This window comes from Taurulus bubalis, assembly GCF_910589615.1.
Source record: "Taurulus bubalis genome assembly, chromosome: 3".
Lineage (NCBI taxonomy): Eukaryota > Metazoa > Chordata > Actinopteri > Perciformes > Cottidae > Taurulus > Taurulus bubalis.
Genome location: NC_136591.1, coordinates 33,295,022 through 33,317,844, shown reverse-complemented (window position 1 = coordinate 33,317,844; position 22,823 = coordinate 33,295,022). Strand labels below are relative to the sequence as shown.

The following is a 22,823-nucleotide window of genomic DNA, read 5'->3' as shown; positions in this document are numbered from 1 at the left end:
TGAGCAAATAGTTGTTGTTTTGTCACGTTGACACTAATGTGGACTTTTAAAGAATAACATTAGACTTGATTACTGCAGCTAAATGTAATGACTGCAGCAGTAAACACAGTCAAAACATTTTGCAGTCAAGGTGAATTAATATTCAAGAAATATTTTGACTCCCCCCGCCTGCCAATCAAATACATTATAACTGATTACCAACACATTTCTGTCGGTCTGGTCGGATAGATCTCTTTATTATTTATGAGTTGGACGCATTTATGTGATTAATGTCTTGTGTGTGATGATATGGTCCCTGGTATGATTCACATGATACAGGAAACCGTAACATCTGACATCGCAGATGTCAAATTATCTTTAAATTATCAATCAATATCAATATCAGTGCTCTTATCGGTTATTTCTGGAGGTTTACAGTCCAAGATCTTTGTTCCTGAAGGTTTTTTAGCAGATTTAAAGACACTGAAGCCTGTCGGCATCTACAATCCACAGGGATCCGTATCGGTCTGCGTCTTTAAAACTCATATCAGTCAGATTGCAGTCTGGTTCGCACACAGGTCTGAGATTCCAGGAGGGATTTAGTGAGAGAGAGCTGGAGGGTTGGGGGAGAAAGGAGAGGAAGAAAGCGAGTGCGTGTGAGAGTTTGTATTTTTCCCATGACTCTGTCGGAGTCAGGCAGGTAGGGGTCTGGGATTAGAGAGTGTGACCCAGCTCAATCTGGAGCAATGGATTCTCCCCTCACAGCACTCACTGCCTTTATGGAGCCACTTATCAGATCACCATCAAAAGGAAGAGGAAATGCTCAAAATCTTCTCCTCATTTTGCAATTTTGATGTAATGTTTCTTTCTTTTAACAGATAAAATATATGACACAAAGATCCAGTCTACTTACTGTACCTCTCTCTCTCTCTCTCTCTCACTTTCTCTCTCTCTCTCTCTCTCTCTCTCTCTCTCTCTCTCTCTCTCTCTCTCTCTCTCTCTCTCATTCAGAACAAACTAAACTGTCACGAGCAAATGAGCACATCAACAGTATTTGTTGAATATTTGGTAATTAATAGATAGATGTATACTTTATTCATCCCCAAGGACAATTAGTTTGTCACAGTAGCAAGCAACATACATAGAAGACACAAAAAAGACACACACAAATAATCAGGAATGCAAAATACTCAATTTAAACAACAAAACAGCAGAGCGTATTCATTTAGGAAATAGTGAAGTTTTTTAAATTGAATAATGTCACAGTTTAATTTACGTAACGATAATGAACACATTCATTTCTTGAGCTCTAACTGTTGAAACATTAGAACATGTTAAAGTTAATGACACACCTTGCTTTCATTGGTGTGTAACAGAGTCCTCTAGTGGCTCTCTCTCTCTCTCTCTCTCTCTCACACACACACACACACACACACACACACACGCACACACACACGTATGTATTATTAAAGTGCCCTAAGCCAGTTGGCTCACAGAGCTTTCAGCTCATATCTGAAGCAGAGCAGACATACCTGTCTGTCTGCCGCTCTAATACCTGTAATTCTGTACCCCAGGGTCTAGTGTGTGTGTGTGTGTGTGTGCGTGTGTGTGTGTGTGTGTAAGTAGGTTAGCTCCAACTCCCCGTAGGTCCATGTTTTGCACATTTAGCCAACAGAAAACCAGCCACTGTATTTAAAATGAAAACAACCAATCAGACACCTGCTTCGCTGCACGACCGTTCAGCTGATGTCTGTTGTTGTGTCGTAAGTTAAAAGGAATGTTGCACGCTCATACGTCATGTCTTTGAGCTGTGTTTGCTCTGTTCTCTCTGTCAGTGAATAAATGTTTTCCCAGGGACGCCCATATGAGTGCAGAGGCGGATGTGTGAGTGTGAGCACTGACAACACATCCCTGCATCCTCAGAACCAGACTTTCACCCAGGAGGCTGCTGCTCATGCCCATTGTGGAGCCAGAGGTCACGTTATGTAACCTCCATACTTAGGTATTGCCACTTCAGTGCTTATCTCAACTCAAGTGTTCTTGTTGTTTTTTGTACAGGCACTCTGACAGCTTGTGTCATTCAAAAAACGTATAGAAGTCTTTAATCATTTAACTTTATTCATGACTTGTGGTTAAATCTACTTTATTTGAATAGAAATAAGAGACATTTTAACCTGTATTCTCCCCTTAGAATGTCCCTTATTTCTCTTGAAGTAAAGAGCAAAATATCGCATTCGAAATATAGCACTCATATCAACATATCAGTCGGATGTTTTTCCCTCAAACTCCAACACTGATAATGTTATTGTTGCCACGTTGGCTTGTGTATGAAAGCACCGAACTGGAAAGACCGATTCATGTGTGCCAGGTTTAGAAGCCAGCAGCAGAAAGGAGTTCCACCGCATGACACGACACGAGGAATAAAGAGTGAAAAGACAGTAAACAGTGTGGGAGACAGAGAGGAACCATCGGGGAGGGAGCTGCGAGGAGCTGTGATGGAAGACAGATGGTAAGAAACAGGTTTATAAAGGAGGGGACATACTCCTCACCTTAAAGCAGGATTATTTCTGAACATAGAATATTAATAGGGATTCTTGCAGGATGACGTTGAGGAAGCTGCAGAGCTTCAACACTTTCAGAGTTCTCAAAGGGCTTTTTGGAAGTGTTGGGCTTCATTTGGTTTCTCATCATTCATCCTATATATGAACGATGTGTGTAAAATAAGTGTAGAATATGAATCTGCAACGTACCTACCTGCTAGATCAATTCAATGAAGTAAAAAGTACAATATTTCCATCTAAAGCAGTGGCTCTCCTCTTTTCAGTGATTTACCCCCTGTGAAATATTTGTTTTACCAAGTACCCCTAACTAGCACAAAGCATTTTGGGTTGAAAAAAATATGTAATACACAGCGCTGTGCGATCAGTGTCCGATTCAATATAAAATTGAGTTTATCAACTTATACTTATATTGTATTAAATATCGATTAAATAACTAGTTTTAATTATTACTATTTTTTTTTTTTACAAATCTCACCCCCATTTGAGAACCATTGATCTAAATGGAGAATACGTCTAAAGTATATAAATACGTATTACTAGCACATCAAAACATGTAGTATTAATATACGTGCATATGTATGTGTGTTGAACTGTCATATTCAAATTTGCCGTTCCACTGAGAACATTTTCTCTCAATAGGTGAAATGTGTTTTAGGGTATCTAAACTAAAGCAGCACAGATCGTCCATGTTTGGGGGCTTTTATTTGTGGACTCTGGCTCCCTCTGTTGGGCAGATAAATACTAGTAGGCTGAGAAAAAAGTATTTTTGGATCAGGAACACACTGTCAGATCATTTACGAATAGGAGGAGGATACCAAATCTGCAAATTTATAATAATCCTTGTTTAATATATGAATTGACTGCCAACGAAAGAGCCATTGTCCTGTAAATCACTCTTATACATCATACTGTATATATCTTATATTGATAATTCACAGAGACCGTCTAATACCTCTACAGCGGAGGAACTTGCAGACACAAATTGAATCAGAAATGTTTCGTTTATACAAATTCTTACAAAAGAACATTTGACACAGTCGGCACTTTCAACCGTACGGTCTTGAGTTCGAACTTTTTTTTAAAGTTGTTGGACTTGGAATTGTCTCGGCCTCGGTTATTGAGCTATATTGTCATCTGCAATTATTGAAAAAGACCCTGTTTCCAGCTTTGAGGCGATGCATTTTCCTTCTGATCCATGAGGCTTTTTTAGGAGTTTCTTCATCTTCAGAAGTAGGAGTCTGAGTGGGAGAATCATGTCACTCATATCAGAGGAGGAGCGGCAAACAGCTGACAGAAAGGGATGACATCAGCTGAATAAATCAGCAGCCACACCAAACTGTATCTTAACAACAGGGTGGAGAAGTCCATAAGAAGTCTATAAAAGAAATGTAAAAATGATATCAATGCTGGTATCATTTTATTTTGTATTATCAAGCAACATTTTACAGAAACGCTCATTAGCTTTCCCAATGCAAGCAGCTCCGAGGTCAAGACGTGGTCAGAGTGACACGCGTCATCGTCATAGCAACTATCATTTTATGATGATTGCGGATTATGACTCTCAAGGTTAAACACGCTCTTCAAAAACTATTGAGCTGGTTTCTCGGATTGCTCACATTCGAACTCCACGTAACTGCCAATTTAGTAGTTCTAAAACTATAAAATAAATACCAGTAAATACATTACACCTATATATGTGCCTGATTTCCCACTCACAGCTCCAGCTGAGTCTGACACACTTAAACTGCTCTGAAGGATTCTGAGCACACATGAAAAAATAAAGAAAAAAAGGTGTCATACGCACAGTCCAACTTCCACTTGAAGCTGGTTAGCTGATGCCATGTGTGCCAGCTGTCAGTATTTCAGTGTCAAGAGGCCGGGTGTACTGACCTTGAATTACTTCCTGATCCAGACTTATAATAATTATTGGCCCATTGTACCTGTGTTGGACCTCTCTGCTCCTTTGGTTGACCGGCCCATGGACCTACAGCAGGGTTGTGTTACGCTCAAAAAGAACTATAGATCAGTTTTTTTGTGGTCTACTGCGAGCTCAGCTGGTTGTGCAGCCTGACAGCAGCAGGAAGGAAGGACTTGCCGTACCTCTCCCTCACACACCGGGGATGAATCAGCCGGTGGCTGAAGGAGCTGTGCAGCGCTGCCAGAGTGTCCTGCATTCTGCTGGCACCATCCTATGAAGTCCTGGTTCAGTTCCCTGTTTTCCCCGTCATCATCGGCGGAGATGAGGCCGACGATTGCAGAGTCGGCAGAGAACTTTTGCAGGTGGCCGTTAGCAGAGTTGAGTTCGAAGTCCCAGGTGTATATGGAGAGCAGGGGGCGAGAGAAGGTATCTTTAAATACCGTCTCTCCTTAAAGACGACCATCGTGTCGCACTCGGTTGTTTTCACGTGAAAAGAGACAGAAATTATTATATACAATTGTTAGTTAAAATGATAAACAATAATGAAAAACAGCAGAGAGGGAGACAGTTTTAAGCCCTGAAAGTGGGTTTGAATGTGACAAACAGTATATTATTATAGTCATGAAAACCACCTCCACCCTGTAGTGAGCATTAAAGGTTCTAGCACGAGATCCTTCAGGGCTCAGTGTGCTTGACATTAACCGTTATTGATCGTTGGACGTTATCATTCATATTCAGCCCAAAACAAGCACATGTTTTTACACCAGTGATGCTCAAAAGCTAGAATTTATTACAGGGAGTTTCATCTCGAGCACTGAACTTTTAGTATTGTATTGTTTGATATCAATTATTGTTTATCACCATCATTGTTGGTAATTGTAGTGGTAGTATTTGTAGTAATATTAGTCGTAGTATTATATGGAGTAGGAGTAATAGTGGTGGTTCATGGCCTGACCAGCATTTCTCTGTAGACTTGACTCTTCTCTTCTGCCTTCTCTGTGCTTTAAGGGTTTGTTTCACGGTGAGTGCAGCTGAGATAACAGAGAGTGGTGGATAAGAGGGTGTACTGCAGTGTTTTTCTCATATTTTTCCAACAACAAGCCATCATGTTGTAAAAAACGACGAGGTGGTGTCGTTGTAAAAAGAAAATGAATCAGAAGTAACACGCAATAAACCTTTGGTCTGTGTGTCACTGCTCTTATACGTAAGAACCACAACTGGGATGTAATACTCAATCTAAGGAAGTACATTTACTTAAGTACAAACTGGATAAGTCAAGGAAAGTATTAGTACTTTTCTTCAGTATTTTCATTTTTCACGTTATACTCCAGCTACAATTCAGAGACTAAACATTGTACTCTTGACTCCGCTATTCTAGTTTGCCAATTATAGTTTATTTACCAAGATGTTTCATAAAAAAACATATGGCGAGAGAAATAATAATGCATTGTCTTATATTAAACTAAGAAACAGCATGGCAGTTAAAATAAGCAATATATTATAATATAATTATAATAATAATATTATAATTTAGTACAAATTAAAGGGTAAGCAAGGACAAAGTTAGACACTTAATTGTGTTACATTAGCTGAGTTTGGTTGATAAAAATCCTCAATTTGCACAGAGATTTCCGTGAATGAACAACTGACATCGTTAATTATTAATGAGCTGTGAGTGCTGGTAACACCAGCAGTTAATTGGAATTAATACATTAAAAGTGTACCAATTCAACAGTGTGTCAATTATCCTTCTCATGTTCAGTTCCAAAACAGTAAAATGCTGTTTACAATGCAATTTATCAGCAGGAAAAATGTAGTGTTTCGCAATATTTATATATTGAGTACCAAGTAACATGTTCAATGCAATGCAATGTACTTGTTATGGAATATTTTCCAGCTAAACAAGTAGCATACATACTTCCTCCAGCACCACTGCTCTCTGAACACCAGAGAAGCAGACGACTGTCAAGCTGAACCAGAAATAAGTATATGAAGGGAGAAGGAAACGGACGGACTGAAGAAGAAACACGTGTGTTTATGGAATCTTTACTGATTCAAAGAAGGGAGGGAGTAAAGGAAGAGCGATGTGCAGCTCGTATATCACATAATTATGGAAAGAAGTGGACATATGGGAGGCAATTCAGAGGCTCAATGATAAGGGATGCTCTGTGTGTGTGTGTGTGTGCGTGTGTGTGTGTGTGTGTGTGTGTGTGTGTGTGTGTGTGTGTGTGTGTGTGTGTGGACTTTGTTCTCCACTATTTCCAGTGTATGTGTTTATCACAGACACATTCATTTTCAGCAGGAGAGTTGCCTCTGACTTGACTTGCTGCTGCTGTATGAAGCCACTGATCCTGAAATAAACCCCACTTAAGTTAACTTTTATTTTTATTATTATGATTTATTATTATTATTAGAATCTTGTTGTTTTTGGTTTTCAAGAAGCAGCCATGATCAGCCGCAACTCCAAGAATGTGTTGGTGGTCTCTGTCGGATTTCTGTCTCTGTTCACAGCTTACGGAGGGCTGCAGAGTTTACAGGTATGTGGAATAGTTTATTATTTATCATATGTAAGACTTATGATTTAAACACCACAATGTGGGAGTTTGCATCATGTGGACTTTAAGGGATTCATTCATGAGTTGAGTCATGAGGTGAGTTGAGACACCTTCTGTGCATCATTTACCCTGACAGCACTAATTTATGTTTTTTTAAAGACCTTGTAAGAACCTTCTTGTCCCCTTGAAATGAAAAATAATAATTTTATTATGTTAAAATGAGATTCCTTGTTCATCAAAATGTCTTAAAAAAACAGAGTTATAATGGTGGCAGTAAAATGTTCATTCATTGGTGGGAAAATTAGATTTACTTATGTTTGCATTCATGTGCAGACAATACACTTGTCTGATGATGTTGCAATCCTACTTAGTTTTATAATTAGAGGGTAAGGGCAAGTTTATTGTTCTCCTAAAATGAGAAATAATGGGTTTTGTAAAAGTTTTATTGTTAGTTTCCTGTCTCCGTATCATTTCATTTATATGTGAAGGTTTGAGCCCTTAAATGTTTTTTCATTTTCAATTTTTATTTGAAATGCAATACCTCATAAAAGTGTGATGAAGCGCTCAGGTATTTATTGATAGGTTGATTTATGGAGGAACAAATATAATAATGTAAAACAATTATAGTCATAATAAATTGCTCCTTTGTGCATGACTTAATTTCAAAAGACCCACTAAATTCCAAAACATAATATTTTTACATCTTTGGTTAGATTCCTTCGAAAACTTCTATAATAATAATAATAATTTTAATTGCATTTTCTCAAATTATTATATTCTTTGCTTTTACTGCATCGGCTCTTTTAGTTCAATCTGTAAATTGATCCATGGACAGACTGATCCATGGAGCTCATTAAAATGACCTGAAGCAGCCACTTTTACACAACTCCTTCTGGGTTTGGTGAGAATAAACATCCTCTGATCACGAATCGACGCAGTAACAGTATTTCTAAACAGAACTGTCATCATGAACCGAGCTGACCTTCCCATCACTCGCACTGGGCCTCATGCAAGAACCAGTCGTACGAACACGCCTCCCAGACCAAAGGGTTTCGGGATAGAAAGGAGAAACATGGTCTTGCGTGAGGCCCGGCCTCCTCTGATGGAGAGTCCCATCCCTGTGTGTGCAGAGCAGTCTGAATGCAGAGCAGGGGATGGGCGTGGCGTCTCTGAGCGTCATCTACGCCTCCATCATCGTGTCCTCCATGTTCCTGCCTCCCATCATGATCAAGAACCTGGGCTGTAAATGGACCATCGTGGCGGGCATGGCCTGCTACGTCTCCTACTCCTTCGGAAACCTCTACCCCGGATGGTAACCGATGAAACCTTCAGGCCATTACATTAGTTATATTGCTCATTATTTTATTATGTTGTCGCTTTCTTAGTCGCTTTGTTCCGGTTCCTAGAATGAACTACCCTTTCAAAAACTGTGGTGTATTCAAACAGTACAAAAATAATACTAATACAGTTTATATCAGCTGAAAAAATGTGAAAATACTGAACTACTTAAAGGGATCCCTTCATTACTGCAGTGTTGCTAAAAGTAGGGTGACCTCATGAAGGCCTCCGTTTATTGTTGTGCAGCGGTGGAAGAAGTATTCAGATTATTAAAAAAAAAAAAAAACTAATGCCACACTGTGAAAATACTCCATTAGAAGTAAAAATAAGCATTCTACTTAAAGTATTACAAGTAAAAGTAATACACTAGTCAGTATTTTACTATTATATATGATGTTTCTGGATTACTATCATTATATTGTACAGCTGTAGATGTTTCAGGTCCTTTTTATACTGTCGGGTGCTTTAATCGACAGCAATGCATCAAAATCTATCGGATCATATTTCTAAAAAGAGCAGTTTTCAGCTTTGTGACGATGCGTTGTCCAGCTGATAAGAGGCTTATTCTATGTTTATTTAGCTTGACAACATGAAGGAAAAGCTCATCCTTCAGTTTATCACAGACATTTGATTAACACAAGGCCACTGCAACACCTTCAAATATTATTTATAATCCTTTATTAATCCCACAGTGGGGAAATTATTCCTTGCCATTTTAATTTTTTTACATTGGACCCATCCTGGAGCAACTGCAGGTTCAGTGTCTTGCTCAAGGACACTTCAACATGCAAACTATGGGGAGACCGGGGCTCGAACCGGCGACCTTGTGGTATCAGAACGAGCCCTCTCCCCTCCCTCTCTTGTGCACAGGTACACCCTCATCCCCACCTCTGTGATCCTGGGCTTGGGGGGCTCGCCCCTGTGGTCGGCTAAATGCACCTACCTGACCATCTCCGGGAACGTGCAGGCCGCCAAGGACGGCAAGAGAGGCTCTGACGTCATCAACCAATACTTTGGCATCTTCTTTTTCATCTTCCAGTCGTCGGCAGTGTGGGGAAACCTCATGTCGTCGCTCATCTTTGGACAGGACACCAGCATAGGTGAGGAGTGTGTGAGAATATACCCAGAATACACCCACACACTTTAATACGCACAATACGCACAATAAATCATAATAACGGGAGTAATCATGACAAGAACTGACTAAAACATAGTGATGCGATGGAATCAAATACATGTATTCAAATCTTTGACTTATACTTTTGCTTCAGTAAAGCATATATTGTTTGAGTATTTTTTCCATTTTTGGATCCAATATTTTAAGTTGAGGCAAGAGTTATGTGATTTCATTTCCTGTCATTTCCTACATGAAACATTACCTGTGATGATTTTTGTCACATTAGTCTCCATCTTCTGCTGAACTTCTTTTTGCCCTGACAGTTTTTTCGACCCAGTTAATAAATTAAGAATGATCACAAACTGGAAACAAAAGACTTTTCATTGGCTGCCCATGCACATCAAAATGGTCTGAGTGGAGCAAAGGTCGGAATCTGACCTTTGAGTCCACTGGAATTGGCTGGTTCACCAAAACAGGAAACACATGCTTGAACTCCTCCGTCATGCCGCCTTAAACTGAATAGTCATAGGACGGATGTATAATGTGATCGTGCCTTCGTTGGCCCGATCTCAACCTCCACCCTCATGGGCGGGTTTAGTCCTGTCCCACTGTCACCGAGTGTTTGAGGCCTTTATGAACCCTTTCCGTAAATCAGCATTGGACTTTGGGATTGGACCAATCCCCTGAAGTACACGCTCAACTTCCTGGAGAGATACTACTACTTCCTGGTCCATCTTCATTGGTGCTGCTCTAGTGGGTGTGACCACAAAGCCTAACCAATAGAGTCACAAACATAACGACAATCCCGTCTTTCTGCTTGTCCTGTCAAATTAAACTTCCTATAACTGACATCCTATTGGTTCACATACCTGCAGTGATACCTCTTGATTATATTTTGCATTATTAATCAGTTAAGTAAGTGAAGTCACCAAACACATGTTGTGGAGTAAAAGAATAAAGTAGCAGAACATGGAAATACTTAAATGAAGTACAATTACCTCAAGGGTGTACAGTCAAGTACAGGACTTAAGCAAAAGTACTTGTATCCTGTGTGTAGCTGACAAACCCTTCAGTGGTCTAACTGCTGGCTTTCAGACTGTTTTATGGGTTAAATTTGAAAGAGCATAAGAGATGGTGTGTGCAATACTGTGTCTTGTTTTATTGGTGTTAATGCTCTCCAGCTTATCAGTTTATATCATGACAGGAACTTGATGAGGTGCATTTCAACCCGCTGCTATTTAGTGCCTCTCTAGTTCTGTGCTGAATTGGGGCATGTTTGTTTTATTATTCTAAATAACAAAACTATTCAGAGGTAGGTCATGTTTTAAATACGGCCCCGACTCTACATTGTCTATGTAATAATGTATTGATTATCATTGTTTTCTCTCTAAAATGTGCCTTTTATAACAACAACACATATCAATGACAACATGTACCATATGTTTTGCTGAAATAGTGCCGTGATAGTGTATTTAGATTTGGCTCCAGCTCCTTTCTGTCTTTATTTCCTTTGTGAAGAGAATTTATTTAAGTGAAATGCATTGTTGTGTATGTGTTTTTTTATTCCGACAGCTAACATCACAGAAGAGCAGCTGCAGTCTTGTGGAGCGGCGGACTGCGGCCTCAATGTGAATGTCAGCGGCACATCCACCAGACCCGCTGGCACACTGGTGCGGACACTGGTCGGCTGCTACATTGGTAATGCTGCCATTCCCTTTGGAATCAAAATGACAGACTTAACAGGGATGCTCTGCAATAACAGTGTAGCCTGAACTCTAGGCAGCAACCAAGACATTTTTTTTAGTTGGACTTTGGTTGGTTTATCTTTGTTTGCTCACACCTGTACATGTTCACACATTATCTGATGAGCTTACTGCACACAAAATGTAACTTCATAAATAATCAATCTGACCTTGAAGAGTAATGTGTGGTCTCAATATGTTCTCCTTCTAACCAAAACCAAATATTGAGCCATGAACACATTGTTTGTGCAATAGCTTTTACAGTGACACGAGTGGTAGAATTCTCATTATTAAAACACCGTCAGTTATTCTTTAAGTCAGCGGTCATAAGAGAAAAAGGTAGCATGTTGGCGTCGGTATATTACAGCTGTCTAACAGTCAGCGTTGTCTGCCCTTTGTTGTGTGGCAGGCGTGGGTGTGCTGGCCATGCTCATTGTGGCGGTGTTTCTGGACAATATTGACAGGGAGCAGTCCAGCCAGTTCCGTGGGAACCGGGAGCCGTTCTGCCAAACCTTCCTGGCTACGTTCAGGCTGCTGAAGGACTGGAGGCTCTTGACCCTCATCCCTCTCACCATGTACAGCGGCTTCGAACAGAGCTTCCTCTCCGGGGAGTACACCAAGGTGAAGAGATCGCCACATTAGCAGAAGGCACATGCTGTCCCAGATTTCCCAGCCAAGTCTTGCCGTGAAGAATTGCTGCCCTAATTTTGCTCCCAAAACGACCCTTTACTCTCAGATTTTTCTTTTACCCCTTTTTCTACTTATCCTTGACAAAATCAAAATCCTACATTACCCACAATGCAACCCGACCACTGACAGTTTGGTTGGATTGTGTGATGCTGGTAGCAACTAATCTAGCCTCGAAGCCTCAAGAACCGTAAAAGTTGGGTTACAAGCCGCTACTACCTTCGGTCAGTGTCCCCGTTAGCTCCCCGCTGTAGATCTGTAAACAGGTTGGTGTGCAAAATCTGTGAAGTTTCCCTTTGACTGGGCTACTAAAAGGTCCTGCTGTTATCTGCATTACGACAACTCTATTGCCCTGTGACATCAATGAATGGTGGCAGGCAACAGATACGAGCAGATGACTGTGCTAACACTGAAAGTAGGGCTGGGCGGTAAACCGGTTTCAAATTTCCATACGGTAAACACCATGACACAACAGTTTGTGACACATAAACAATTTGTAACACTAATAATTGTACATTTAGAAAATTACACCGCCAAACTGCATGCTGGGCACAGCTCGCCCACTATCACAACAAGAAGAAACTCCGTCGCTACATACACATATGCAACGCCGATTATTACTGTGTGGTATTTGTTTTAAATGTACGTTGGTACATAGAGGGTGATAAGAAGCTGAACATGTAGGGACTTAGGACTCAGGTAAATGTAGGTGAAAAAAACAGGAAGAGACAGAACAGAAGACACACTGCACAAACGGCTGTTCACCGCTAGCTGGCCAGTTGTGAGCTAGCTGGTCAGCTAGAGGTGAACAGCTGTAAAGTTGGTCGGTGGTCCTTTTCGGCGTCAATTTAATGAATGTGTTTACTCGGAAAAAAATACTGTGGTATACCGCAAAACCGCCAGAAACTTACAAAATACCGTGATATGAATTTTTGGCCATACCGCCCAACCCTAACTCAAAGAGAAGCTCTTTCGCCATGTTTTATGATACTGTACTGAACACGTGAACGTTTGCACCTCGTGAAATCGCCAGCGAGCCCAGCTACATTATCACAGATGCACTGGGAACTGGTGAAGGGCATTGATTTTTGGCAGAAATAAACCACACTTTTTCATAACTGCACTCAAATTCAAAAACATTTACTACCTGGATATTTGTGAGGGATGAGGGTATTTATTTATATGTGACATAATATAAATAACTAGCTTTGTAAATCCATGTTGCGTTTCTTTGCAGAACTATGTGACGTGTGCCTTGGGGATCCATTACGTTGGCTACGTGATGATGTGCTTTGGAGCCAGCAATTCTCTCTGCTCCTTTCTGTTTGGGAGACTCGCCCGGTACACCGGGAGAGCTGTGCTCTTCTTGCTCGGTAAAATCTATTTTATATGAGATTATTTGCAGAGGAAAGTATTTGCTTTGTCATCCTCAAACACATGTTTGGTTACTGAACCGAAGAGGAAGACACTGTTATACAGTGGTGAGAGAAGTAATCAAATCTTTACTCCACTTCACGTCACGATTGCGGAGTTTGGACAACCCTGAGGTCGGCAACAGGAAGAAGAACATGGAGGCAGGACACCACTGGAAGATGGCCATGAAGATGGGGCCCCTTTTCCAGACCCAGGGACTTAAAAGGTCCTGTTATAGCTTAAAGGAAACCTCCATACACCAGTTTCAAATCTCTTCTCTTAGAAATCCAAGCGACTGGTGGTGGAGAATAAACTAGAAACTAGGAGATAATGGCTAGAACAATACTCACAGAGTGAGATGCTGACAACCCGACACCGAGACAAGGAAGACACACAGACTAAATACAGAAGGGAAGGAGGTTGAAACGAGGGACAGGTCAATCAAAAAGGCGGGAAAACACACAAAGATAGGAAGTAAAACCAAAACATGACACATGAGGAGTAAACACTACAACCAAAGGCCAGAAAGTATCAAAGTAACATTTTCCCTCCCATTGTTTTACTATCATCTATGCTGTTTCTGGATTTATATTACAACTTCATTAATGTGTTTGTTGTTTACTGCTGTAGATATTTAAGCTTAACTCCTTTAATGAGTTGCTTAATTTACAGCAATGCATCATATTCTATAATATCATGAGTTTGTAGCGTCGCTGTTCTGTGACAATTATGTACAGTACAGTAGTTGAGTAAATGTACTTAGTTAGTTGCTTTTATAAATATGTTTATCCAGTAAATAGAGACTAAACCACACACCGTCTGTGTGAACAACCTGATGTGAATGAGCTGCTGACGTGTATCCGTCCATTTTCAGCTGCACTGGCCAACTTGGCCTGTATCATAGCTCTCTTGTTCTGGAGGCCCCATCCTGACGACTTTTGGGTCTTCTTCATGTTTCCTGCTCTGTGGGGTATGGCGGACGCCATCTGGCAAACTCAGACCAACTGTAAGCAACTAAGATCACATTCATTCTCCCCAGAGGATGAACCCTTTTCATTTGTGTCACTCGATATAAGCTTCCCTTTAGCCTCACCACTTGTACAGCAAAATCCTTTGTTTGTAGTTTGTTCTTCCCTCTTTAACCTTCCATATTCACACACAATATACACGTCCGTTGCAGTTTTATCTGTTGATCCTTCTGCTTTCTGTCCCGCAGCTCTTTACGGCATCCTCTTCCCCCGGGAAAAAGAGGCCGCGTTCGCCAACTACCGTATGTGGGAGTCACTCGGTTTCGTTATCGCCTTCGCCTACAGCACCTTCATATGTCTGGAGTATAAACTGTACATCGTGCTGGCAGTTCTGCTGCTGAGCGCCATCACTTACCCCATAGTGGAGTACTACGAACACAAGCACCCCACGCTGCCCCTTGAGCAGGAGAGCCCCCAAACTCCCAACACGGAAACCACTGACAAAGAAGTAGAGAGTAAGATTGTTTGGCAGACAGCAATGTAGAGTGTGATGTTTGGTTTTTGCTTTGCTTTAAATCCTGGTCTGGTGTCTTACAGATGCCTAAAATCTTACAATTGCATTGCCTCTGAGGCTGTTCTTTATGGATGTGTGCAATTACCATGCCAATATATTTCCTATAGCTATAAATATTACTATACTTATTGAAAATGAGATGCTGTAAACTTGGAGAGATGTAAAATGCTAAATAAATGTATCAATGTTTTAAGCTCTGTGTCAAAATGCAATGTCAATCTTTTCATGATTTTTCTGATTGTTCCATCACCCAATTTTCTTCTGATATTATCCAACCGATTGTCGAACATCAATGCTCACTTCGTCCTGGCCGTGGAGCAGTGGACCCGCTTTTAATAGTAATAATACTTTCATTTTATATGGTGCTCAAAGTACTCAAAGATGCTTTTGACCCTCATAAGCTGTTGGATGGGTCATGGAAGAAGCTTGGAGAAGGCTTACATACTTTATATACTTTGTGGTTTAATCCATAATAATGCATCACAAGTGTTGATTTGTATTTAGTTTTAATCATTAAAATCCACAAAGAAACTAGGAACCGTGAGATGTAGTGGAAGTATAATGTAGCGTTAAGAATAAATACTTACGCTAAGTACAATAACCTTATAATTGCACTTTAGTAAAAGTACTTTGTTACATTTTATCACTGTAGCACTTTGACATCAACCTTCATCCCATTTGACCTCCCCAGTGTTTGTAAGGGATGTGATATTCAAATGTACGCTGATGACACAGTGATTTATGTCCACGCAAAAAGCAAAGAACGGACTGCACTTAAACTCACCGATACAATGGTCAATGTGTCTAAATGGCTCTCAGATTCCTGTTTACACCTAAATGTGAAAAAAGTTGGTCTGTATGTTTTTCACAAAGACGGCATGTACCTCACCTGAGCCGGATGTCTATGTCTCTGGTGAGAGGCTCCAGATAGTGCCTGAATATAAATACCTAGGTATCTACCTCGAGTCAAACCTTTCTTTTAAGAAGCAGGCAAAAAACGTGGCAAAAGTTGTCAGATTTCATTTGTTTAATTTCAGGTACATAAGAAACAATCTCACCATTGATACTGCAAAGCTGTACTTTAATGCAATGATCATTCCATATTTAACTTATTGCCTAACCAGCTGGGCTCAAGCCACCAGCACAACTCAAAAATCAGTTCAAATCTTTCATAAGCAGCCTCTTAAAATATTTGATAAAAAGCGCAGGAGTTATCACCACTGTGCAATTCTAAGTAAACACAGTCTCCTGAGCTGGGATAACATCACTAAATTCTCCTATATGTGTCTTGTTTTTAAAGTTCTTCATGATGTGGCTCCTCCTCCACTTGGTGAATTTATCAAACAAAACACGCAGAGTGGTAGACAAACTAGATCTGTGGAGAGAGGTGACTGTATCATTCCCTTTAGGAAAAGTTCCTTTAGCCAGTCTGCATCCTCAGTAAAAGCAGGACACCTCTGGAATGCCCTGCCTCTGCATATCCGCACTAGCAGAACATTTCCCTCTTTTAAACACGGCCTGAAGAACTGGCTTATTAGCAATCAGGTGTGTGAGCAGGAATCGTGACTCCCTCCTCAATGATTGTGTGTACAAGATGTGTGTGTGTTTATTGATCTTCATGTTTTTATAATTTTATGATGAGGCCTATTTATATATTTGATCGTAAACTGTATGTTTATTGCTTTTTATGATGTTTTTGTTATAACCATTTCTTTCCTTTAGTGATGGCTTGTTATATCTGGCCACAGGGACTACGGTTGAAATGTAGCCTTAGCTAAGACTGACACATTTACCTCTGGGTTGATTGGTGTACGGTCCCTCTTCAAATAAATAAATGAAATTTTCACATTTTGATCATTTTGAAAATTATGGACATTTTAGGTTTTTGTGACTATTTCTTTCCAGTTACAGCAGCGTTCTTTTTTTAAAGAAGTATCATATTGTAACAAAACTGTAATGCCTCAGGTAATGATTGCTTGAATAAGTATCTGGACTTCTTTGCATTAAACCAGTGCTTCATTCAGTGAATTATAAACATCACCCTCATCTGAAAACTTAAGGTCAACAAACCTTTTTATTTTTATATAATAATTTCAGGGTAATAAAGAACATACAGGGACGACATGCTGCATTTCAAATGGTGCTTTTATTGCAATGTGTTGCATTCCCACATTCATAGATGTTATAGATTTGTTAGTCAAAGCATCATTTCCTCAAGGTTGGCATCCTCACCTTGGAAATAAAAATAAAAAAAGCAGAGGGATCAAATGCACGAGGTGTTTGTGTTTTGAGTGTAGTAGAGAAGTGTGTGTGTGTGTGTGTGTGTGTGTGTGTGTGTAAACTTGAGCAGCCGCAAACATATGAATGAACAAACCTCCAAATTTAGACTTCCAGTAGATGCAAATAAAAAGAGTTTTTGTTTGTCCGCCAGCCTGCAGGACTCTCACTGCCTGCAGGGACGGGACCCGGCCTGAGACTGATTGTCTACAACATTCCAAAGAAAAGGTAGATTTCTTTATATTTCACGTTACACACCTGAACAGGGGGGTTGGGGGTATTAAAAGAGAGAGAGAGAGAGAGAGATAGAGAGAGAGAAAAAGAGAAAATATAACATGCATAAAATTCTCCCAGATGAACACTGTCACTCATATCGTCTTGTAATAGCTGCTCCGATGCCTCTTTTAAAAACAAACTTTACATGAGTGTAATATACAAAACTGGACAAAAATGAGTAAAAGGTATAATATATATTTATATATATATATTTATTTATATTAATTTGTACACGGGAGAAAGTGGAACCTTGGTCATTTTCTCTCAAATTCTCTGGAGAAAGCATTATCGCGAACCCAAAAACAATTAATAACGAGCCTTCTTGTCTCTGAACCATATTCAATACTTAGCGGATGCTGTTCAGAGGAGAGAACCGTCTAGGAATGAGTCGGAGATTTAAACGGACTATGGGGAGTCTTAGCGGTGCACACGTACCAGTTTGGACCAATGACAAGCGAGGATGCTTCAGATTTTTTGACTACACTTTCCCAAAAAACCCAAACAAGCTGATCAAACTGAATCTTCCTTTCATTTTTCAGATTGCTTGTGGTATCCCCAGCACGTATGATCCACATGAGGCGTGACAAGACGAGCAACACAGTTAGCGTGTTGTCATTTATATGTCAGTGCACAATTGTTTTCCAGAGAGCAGAGGTTACGTCTCACACAAGCAGACTTTTACGGATAAAAACAGCGAGTGTCCGCCTTGGTTTAAGGAAAAACATGTTCGATCCTGCGGGGACGCGGATGTCCAACGGCGGCTACAGAGCGACGTGTTTGGCGGCGGCTGAAACTGGGTTTCAGGAATGTTCCGAGAGTTCAAGCTGGAGGTTTTTTTTTATAGTTTGCCAGATGTCAGCTGACAGCGCATAGAGGAGGGAGGGAAGGGGGCGTCACCTGAAGAAGATTGGCATAGTAATTATACTGAGGATCGGTTGGTGTAGACAGAGAGACATTACAAAGAAGGTAGACGTGTGTACAATAGTTGGTCGTCGTTTGGACGATGGGTATCCACTACGGTCCAGAACCCGAGCTACTCGATAACTTCCTTGGTACATTCAGGGGACGTTCTCTATCTCCAAAAAACAATGCTGATCTGACGGAGACAGTTTCTGATGGCCTTTTCACTCCAAGTAAATCTGATATAAAGTGCAAAATTAGATTGTATTTGCAAATTCCTGGAATAATTTGATTAATCTATGTGTGTAAAAAAGTCATTTAAAATACAGTAAACTTTTTTTTTTGCTTTTTTATAAAGGTGAAAAAAGGTTTTTTTTAAAAAAACCTTGGTTAACAAGGTTATTATTGTTAAACAGCAAAGGAGGAATCTTCACTGCAGAAAATATATACACGAGGCACCTTAAGTTTGGTATAAAGTATTCAGTTAATGGAGAAAAAAACAACCTTTTTCTTTTTCCAAGAATGAGATTAAAAGCTGAGAGAGGTCATCAGATAAACTAAATTCACGAGACTAACTGAAGGGGCGTTTCTCTTGAATCATTGGTGCAAAGCATCTATAAATACTTTGCCTATGAAGGTAATATTTCCTGTTGCTCCAGTGTTAAGTCTACGTACCCATAAGTCAACGGGAGGAAATGCTTGTTTCAGTAAGGTGCATAGCTATCGGTTTGCAATGGTTTGTTTTCTTCCTGTAAACGAGTGATAGCACTTCAGGCACACAACAAAAAAAAGACCTCATTGGCAAAGTGGAGACGTCTCCACGGTGAGCCAACTGGCGGTCACTCTAAAAAAAGAAAGAAAAAAAAGGACAGATTGTGTCGGGAGCGAGGAAAGACGGACGCGCCGAAGCGAACGGCAGCAGAATGTCGGCGTGTGAGAAATCCAAATCGACGGAAAAAGGGCCGCTACATTATGTCTTGTCCAGTGATGATGAGGTTTGCATATGATATCCATCAAACACCCCGAAGCTTTGGTCATTTACTATTGACAAATGCAAAAAAACAGACAAAAGCCTATTCTTCTACAACCACCAGGCAATGCTTCTCCATCAAACCAAGGCTCCACTCTCCCACATCTGCTTAAACTTTTGACAACAGAGAAAATTAAATAATATGGCCATTTTTTTTTGTGTATTTTTTTTTTTTTTTTTTTTAAATTAACCCGTACAAAAAGCCAGTCCACACTGCTTCTCTCTCAGTAAAATCACATTCAGCAGTCGCTAAACCATTCTCCGGCAGAGTTATCTGACACACCCGCCGGTACGGAGCGGGGTCCAAACAGTCAAAAGAAGAAAAGAATCAAACCAGGACATCTTCCACTTTTCCATCTTAGAGAACACCAGATATACAGTATTAATCACTTACACACATACATACGCACTCACTGATAGTCATATACATACATACATCATCAGAAAAATAAAAAAGTAGAAAATAAAACCATAAAATAAAAACATGACGGAGGCAAGTAGTTTTTTTCTTCTTCTTTTTTTTTTTTTTTTTAAACCACAAACTCGGAGCAGTACTTTTTTTTGTTGATTCTGAACAAATACATATTCACATTTCTCTGTTATATACATTATGTTAACATCTTGAAACCAATGTTATAAAAGAACCTTGTACCTGTTAACTGTAGTGAGGAAGGAGGGACTGTTTTCCACTGAATGGCTGTTCCATAAAAAATAATAACAATAAAAAAGATTACATTGGTTGTATTTGGCATGTTTTTGATAAGCTGACAGTTGCTGTTTCTGCAGTTTGCAGAGTTGTAGAGGAAACCGTTTCCATAGGAATGCCTATTCCACGCAGAAAAGTGAAAAGGAAGGAGGGAAAGGAGGAGGGGTTACAATACTGAATGTGTGAAATCATCAGAGCGGATAAACAAGAGGAGGCAGACACTGGCAGATTACTTCCAAAATAAAATTAAAAATACATTCTTCCACTTTGTGCAGCTTCTGTGAGTATTTTTACGTCGACCAAACCGTGGAGCGGGAGTGTCTGACCCGTGAGTTCACACTGTGAGAAACATGAGGAGGAGAAGCTGTTAAAAAAACAAAAAAAAAACTCAAGGAGATCATCCCAAACTACTAATTTGATTTCTGAGCTTCCGCTTTCTTTCTGTGTGGAACAATAAAGAAATCGATGGCTTACGGCACTCGACTATTCAGCTGTTTTTTTTAGTTTTTGGGGCGATCCACAACGCCAAGTGTAGAAATGGAATCAGTTCAGAGGTAGAGGGGGAGTTTTCATCTGAGACACATTTCACATTGACTTGCGTGTGGAGGTCAAATGAAAGAGCAACACAAAAAAGATATTTGTTTATCTATTAAGACGCCCACTGGTTCCAGCTTCTACGGTGTGAGGATGCGATGCTTCTCCTTTCATACACCTTAAAAGTAATATCTTTTGGCTTTTTACTGCTGGTCGAACTAAATAAAAGGGCTGTGGTAAGACTGTGATGGACTATTCTTTTTACCGTCTTCAGACATTTTGCAGACCCAAAAAAAGGACCGACAGATTAATAGTTAGCTGCAGCCTTAAACCTCCGAATACTCATTTTTCTCTTTGTTCATCTTTAACTTAAGAAGTGCTCGATAGGCAGCATTGAGGCAGCGGCATGGACACGATGCTCACAGTGTGAAAACATGGTCGAAAGGAAAGATGCTCAGACAGAACTCCTGCCTGATGAAACAATAATGAGGTAATAAAAAGGTGCTCTACTGATGCTTTCTAATAAATACACACAGAAAACTAAAAAAAAAAAGTTTCCTGCATTTAGGACTTCTCATAATAAGAAAGAGTAAAGATGGCCACTGCTCCTGGGCCTCTGTTTGGATACACAGTGCAGGAGATCTGCACACACACACACACACACACACACACACACACAGACACACACACATAGAGAGACAGACAGACACATACACACACACACACACACAGCTTTTCAGCTGAGCACAAAGTGGTTCTCAAATCATACGATATCGGAGGAGTTGGTGGGTGGAATGTTGACCTTGCATACTATCCCTCGAAATCCGCTGCATACGGCGAAGTGTCTCTGAAACTAAAAGCCCGCAGTACACAGGAAAGCCCTATTCCACTGAAGCAGCATCGGCTGTAACGACGCTGACCACGAGGTCGAGTGATGAGTTAGGTAGTTGCATTTACAGAATGGTTGATGTAACGTCCGGAAATCTGACTGTGAGGTCTGAGCTGTGTGCAAGAAAAAACGAAAAAACAACCTCTCCACAGATTTCTACTGTCTCCAAGTTTTCCACGACACAAGGAAGATAAAAAAACAAAATTTAAAAAGAGAAACAATGAACCGAGAGCGAAGATTCCCACCGGAGTTCAATCAGGCCGAGTTGACAGAACCTTTGTGGTCGTTTCAAATCACAACGTTTTCCCTGATGAAAATACTCCAGCCCCAAACTTTTGGGTAGGTGTGTAAGATATTTGCTTTTTTTTTTGCATGATATTCAGATGTGTGTGTGTGTGTGTTTCTTTACATTAACTTAGTGAAGTTAAGAACATCTAGAGGCAACGTCTCGGCTGTTTTTCTCTCTAACTTCCTGCTGAGCGTGCGCTTTGAGCAGCACCACAGAGGTCTGGTATTGCTGAGAGAGACAGTGTCTGACTGAGCAACAGTAGTCAACAGAAAACTGTGTGTGTGTTGAGTCAGTGGAGTGAAGTCTTCATCAGGGAAGGTGGAGGAAGAGGATGGGTTGAATCCCCCTCCCACCCAAAAAAAAGGTTTGCAGGAGAAATACAAAAGAAATGAAAATGTTTTTTTGCGACTCAACCCATCCTGTTTCGTCATGACAGCTTTTAAATGAATCCCCCATTACATCTTTGTTAGGAACTTCTATTCCTAAAGCCTCTACGTAAATGTCATTATATAGGAGCAATGTCCGAAAAGCGTGTCGTTTCTTTTTCTTTGCTGCGACTACGGGTCCAGATGTTGACGCGGGCTCGGTACCGTTAGCGTCAGCAGCGGTCTCGTGGTCACAGCAAAGAACATAGTTTACGGTGTCGTTATGCTTTTCTTTTTAATACAATGGTTACAAACACATGTCTGACATGTTCTCTTACATGTACTTACATAAGAAATCAAATAAAAAGGAGGAGAAAGCAAGAGAAGATGGCTAACTAGCTCCCTGGATACCACAAGAGAAAGCGAAGCAATTAAAACCCATTTGTTTGTTTTTTCCTTCCCTAATGTGGAAAGTAGCGGGGCTTCTTCTTGTAGCGCTGAACGGGAAGCCGAAGATGAGCGCAGCTCCCAGCTATGTTTCAGAATCAATTGGTTAAACATTTCTTTTCACATTTCAGAAGATGGAATAACTTCCTCCTCCACCGCAACGTGTGGAGCGGTATTACAATATTCATGATGCCAAAAATTATCTCCCATGAACCGACATTATTATTATAGGATTTAAAAAATAAAAAGTCCTGCTGT

General features: G+C 40.3%; 1 protein-coding gene across 1 annotated transcript; it reads left to right on the top strand.

Annotated features, from left to right (window-relative positions):
• Window positions 1-6,902: 6,902 nt before the first annotated feature.
• On the top strand, window positions 6,903-14,822 carry unc93a (unc-93 homolog A; the record flags this gene model as incomplete). Its single annotated transcript, XM_079215783.1, has 8 exons — window positions 6,903-6,995; window positions 8,144-8,325; window positions 9,222-9,451; window positions 11,041-11,166; window positions 11,620-11,831; window positions 13,135-13,270; window positions 14,185-14,316; window positions 14,527-14,822. The coding sequence occupies exons 1-8, from the start codon at window positions 6,906-6,908 to the stop codon at window positions 14,820-14,822; spliced, it is 1,404 nt and encodes a 467-aa protein (XP_079071909.1). The 5' UTR covers window positions 6,903-6,905.
• Between the last annotated feature and the right edge of the window lie 8,001 nt (window positions 14,823-22,823).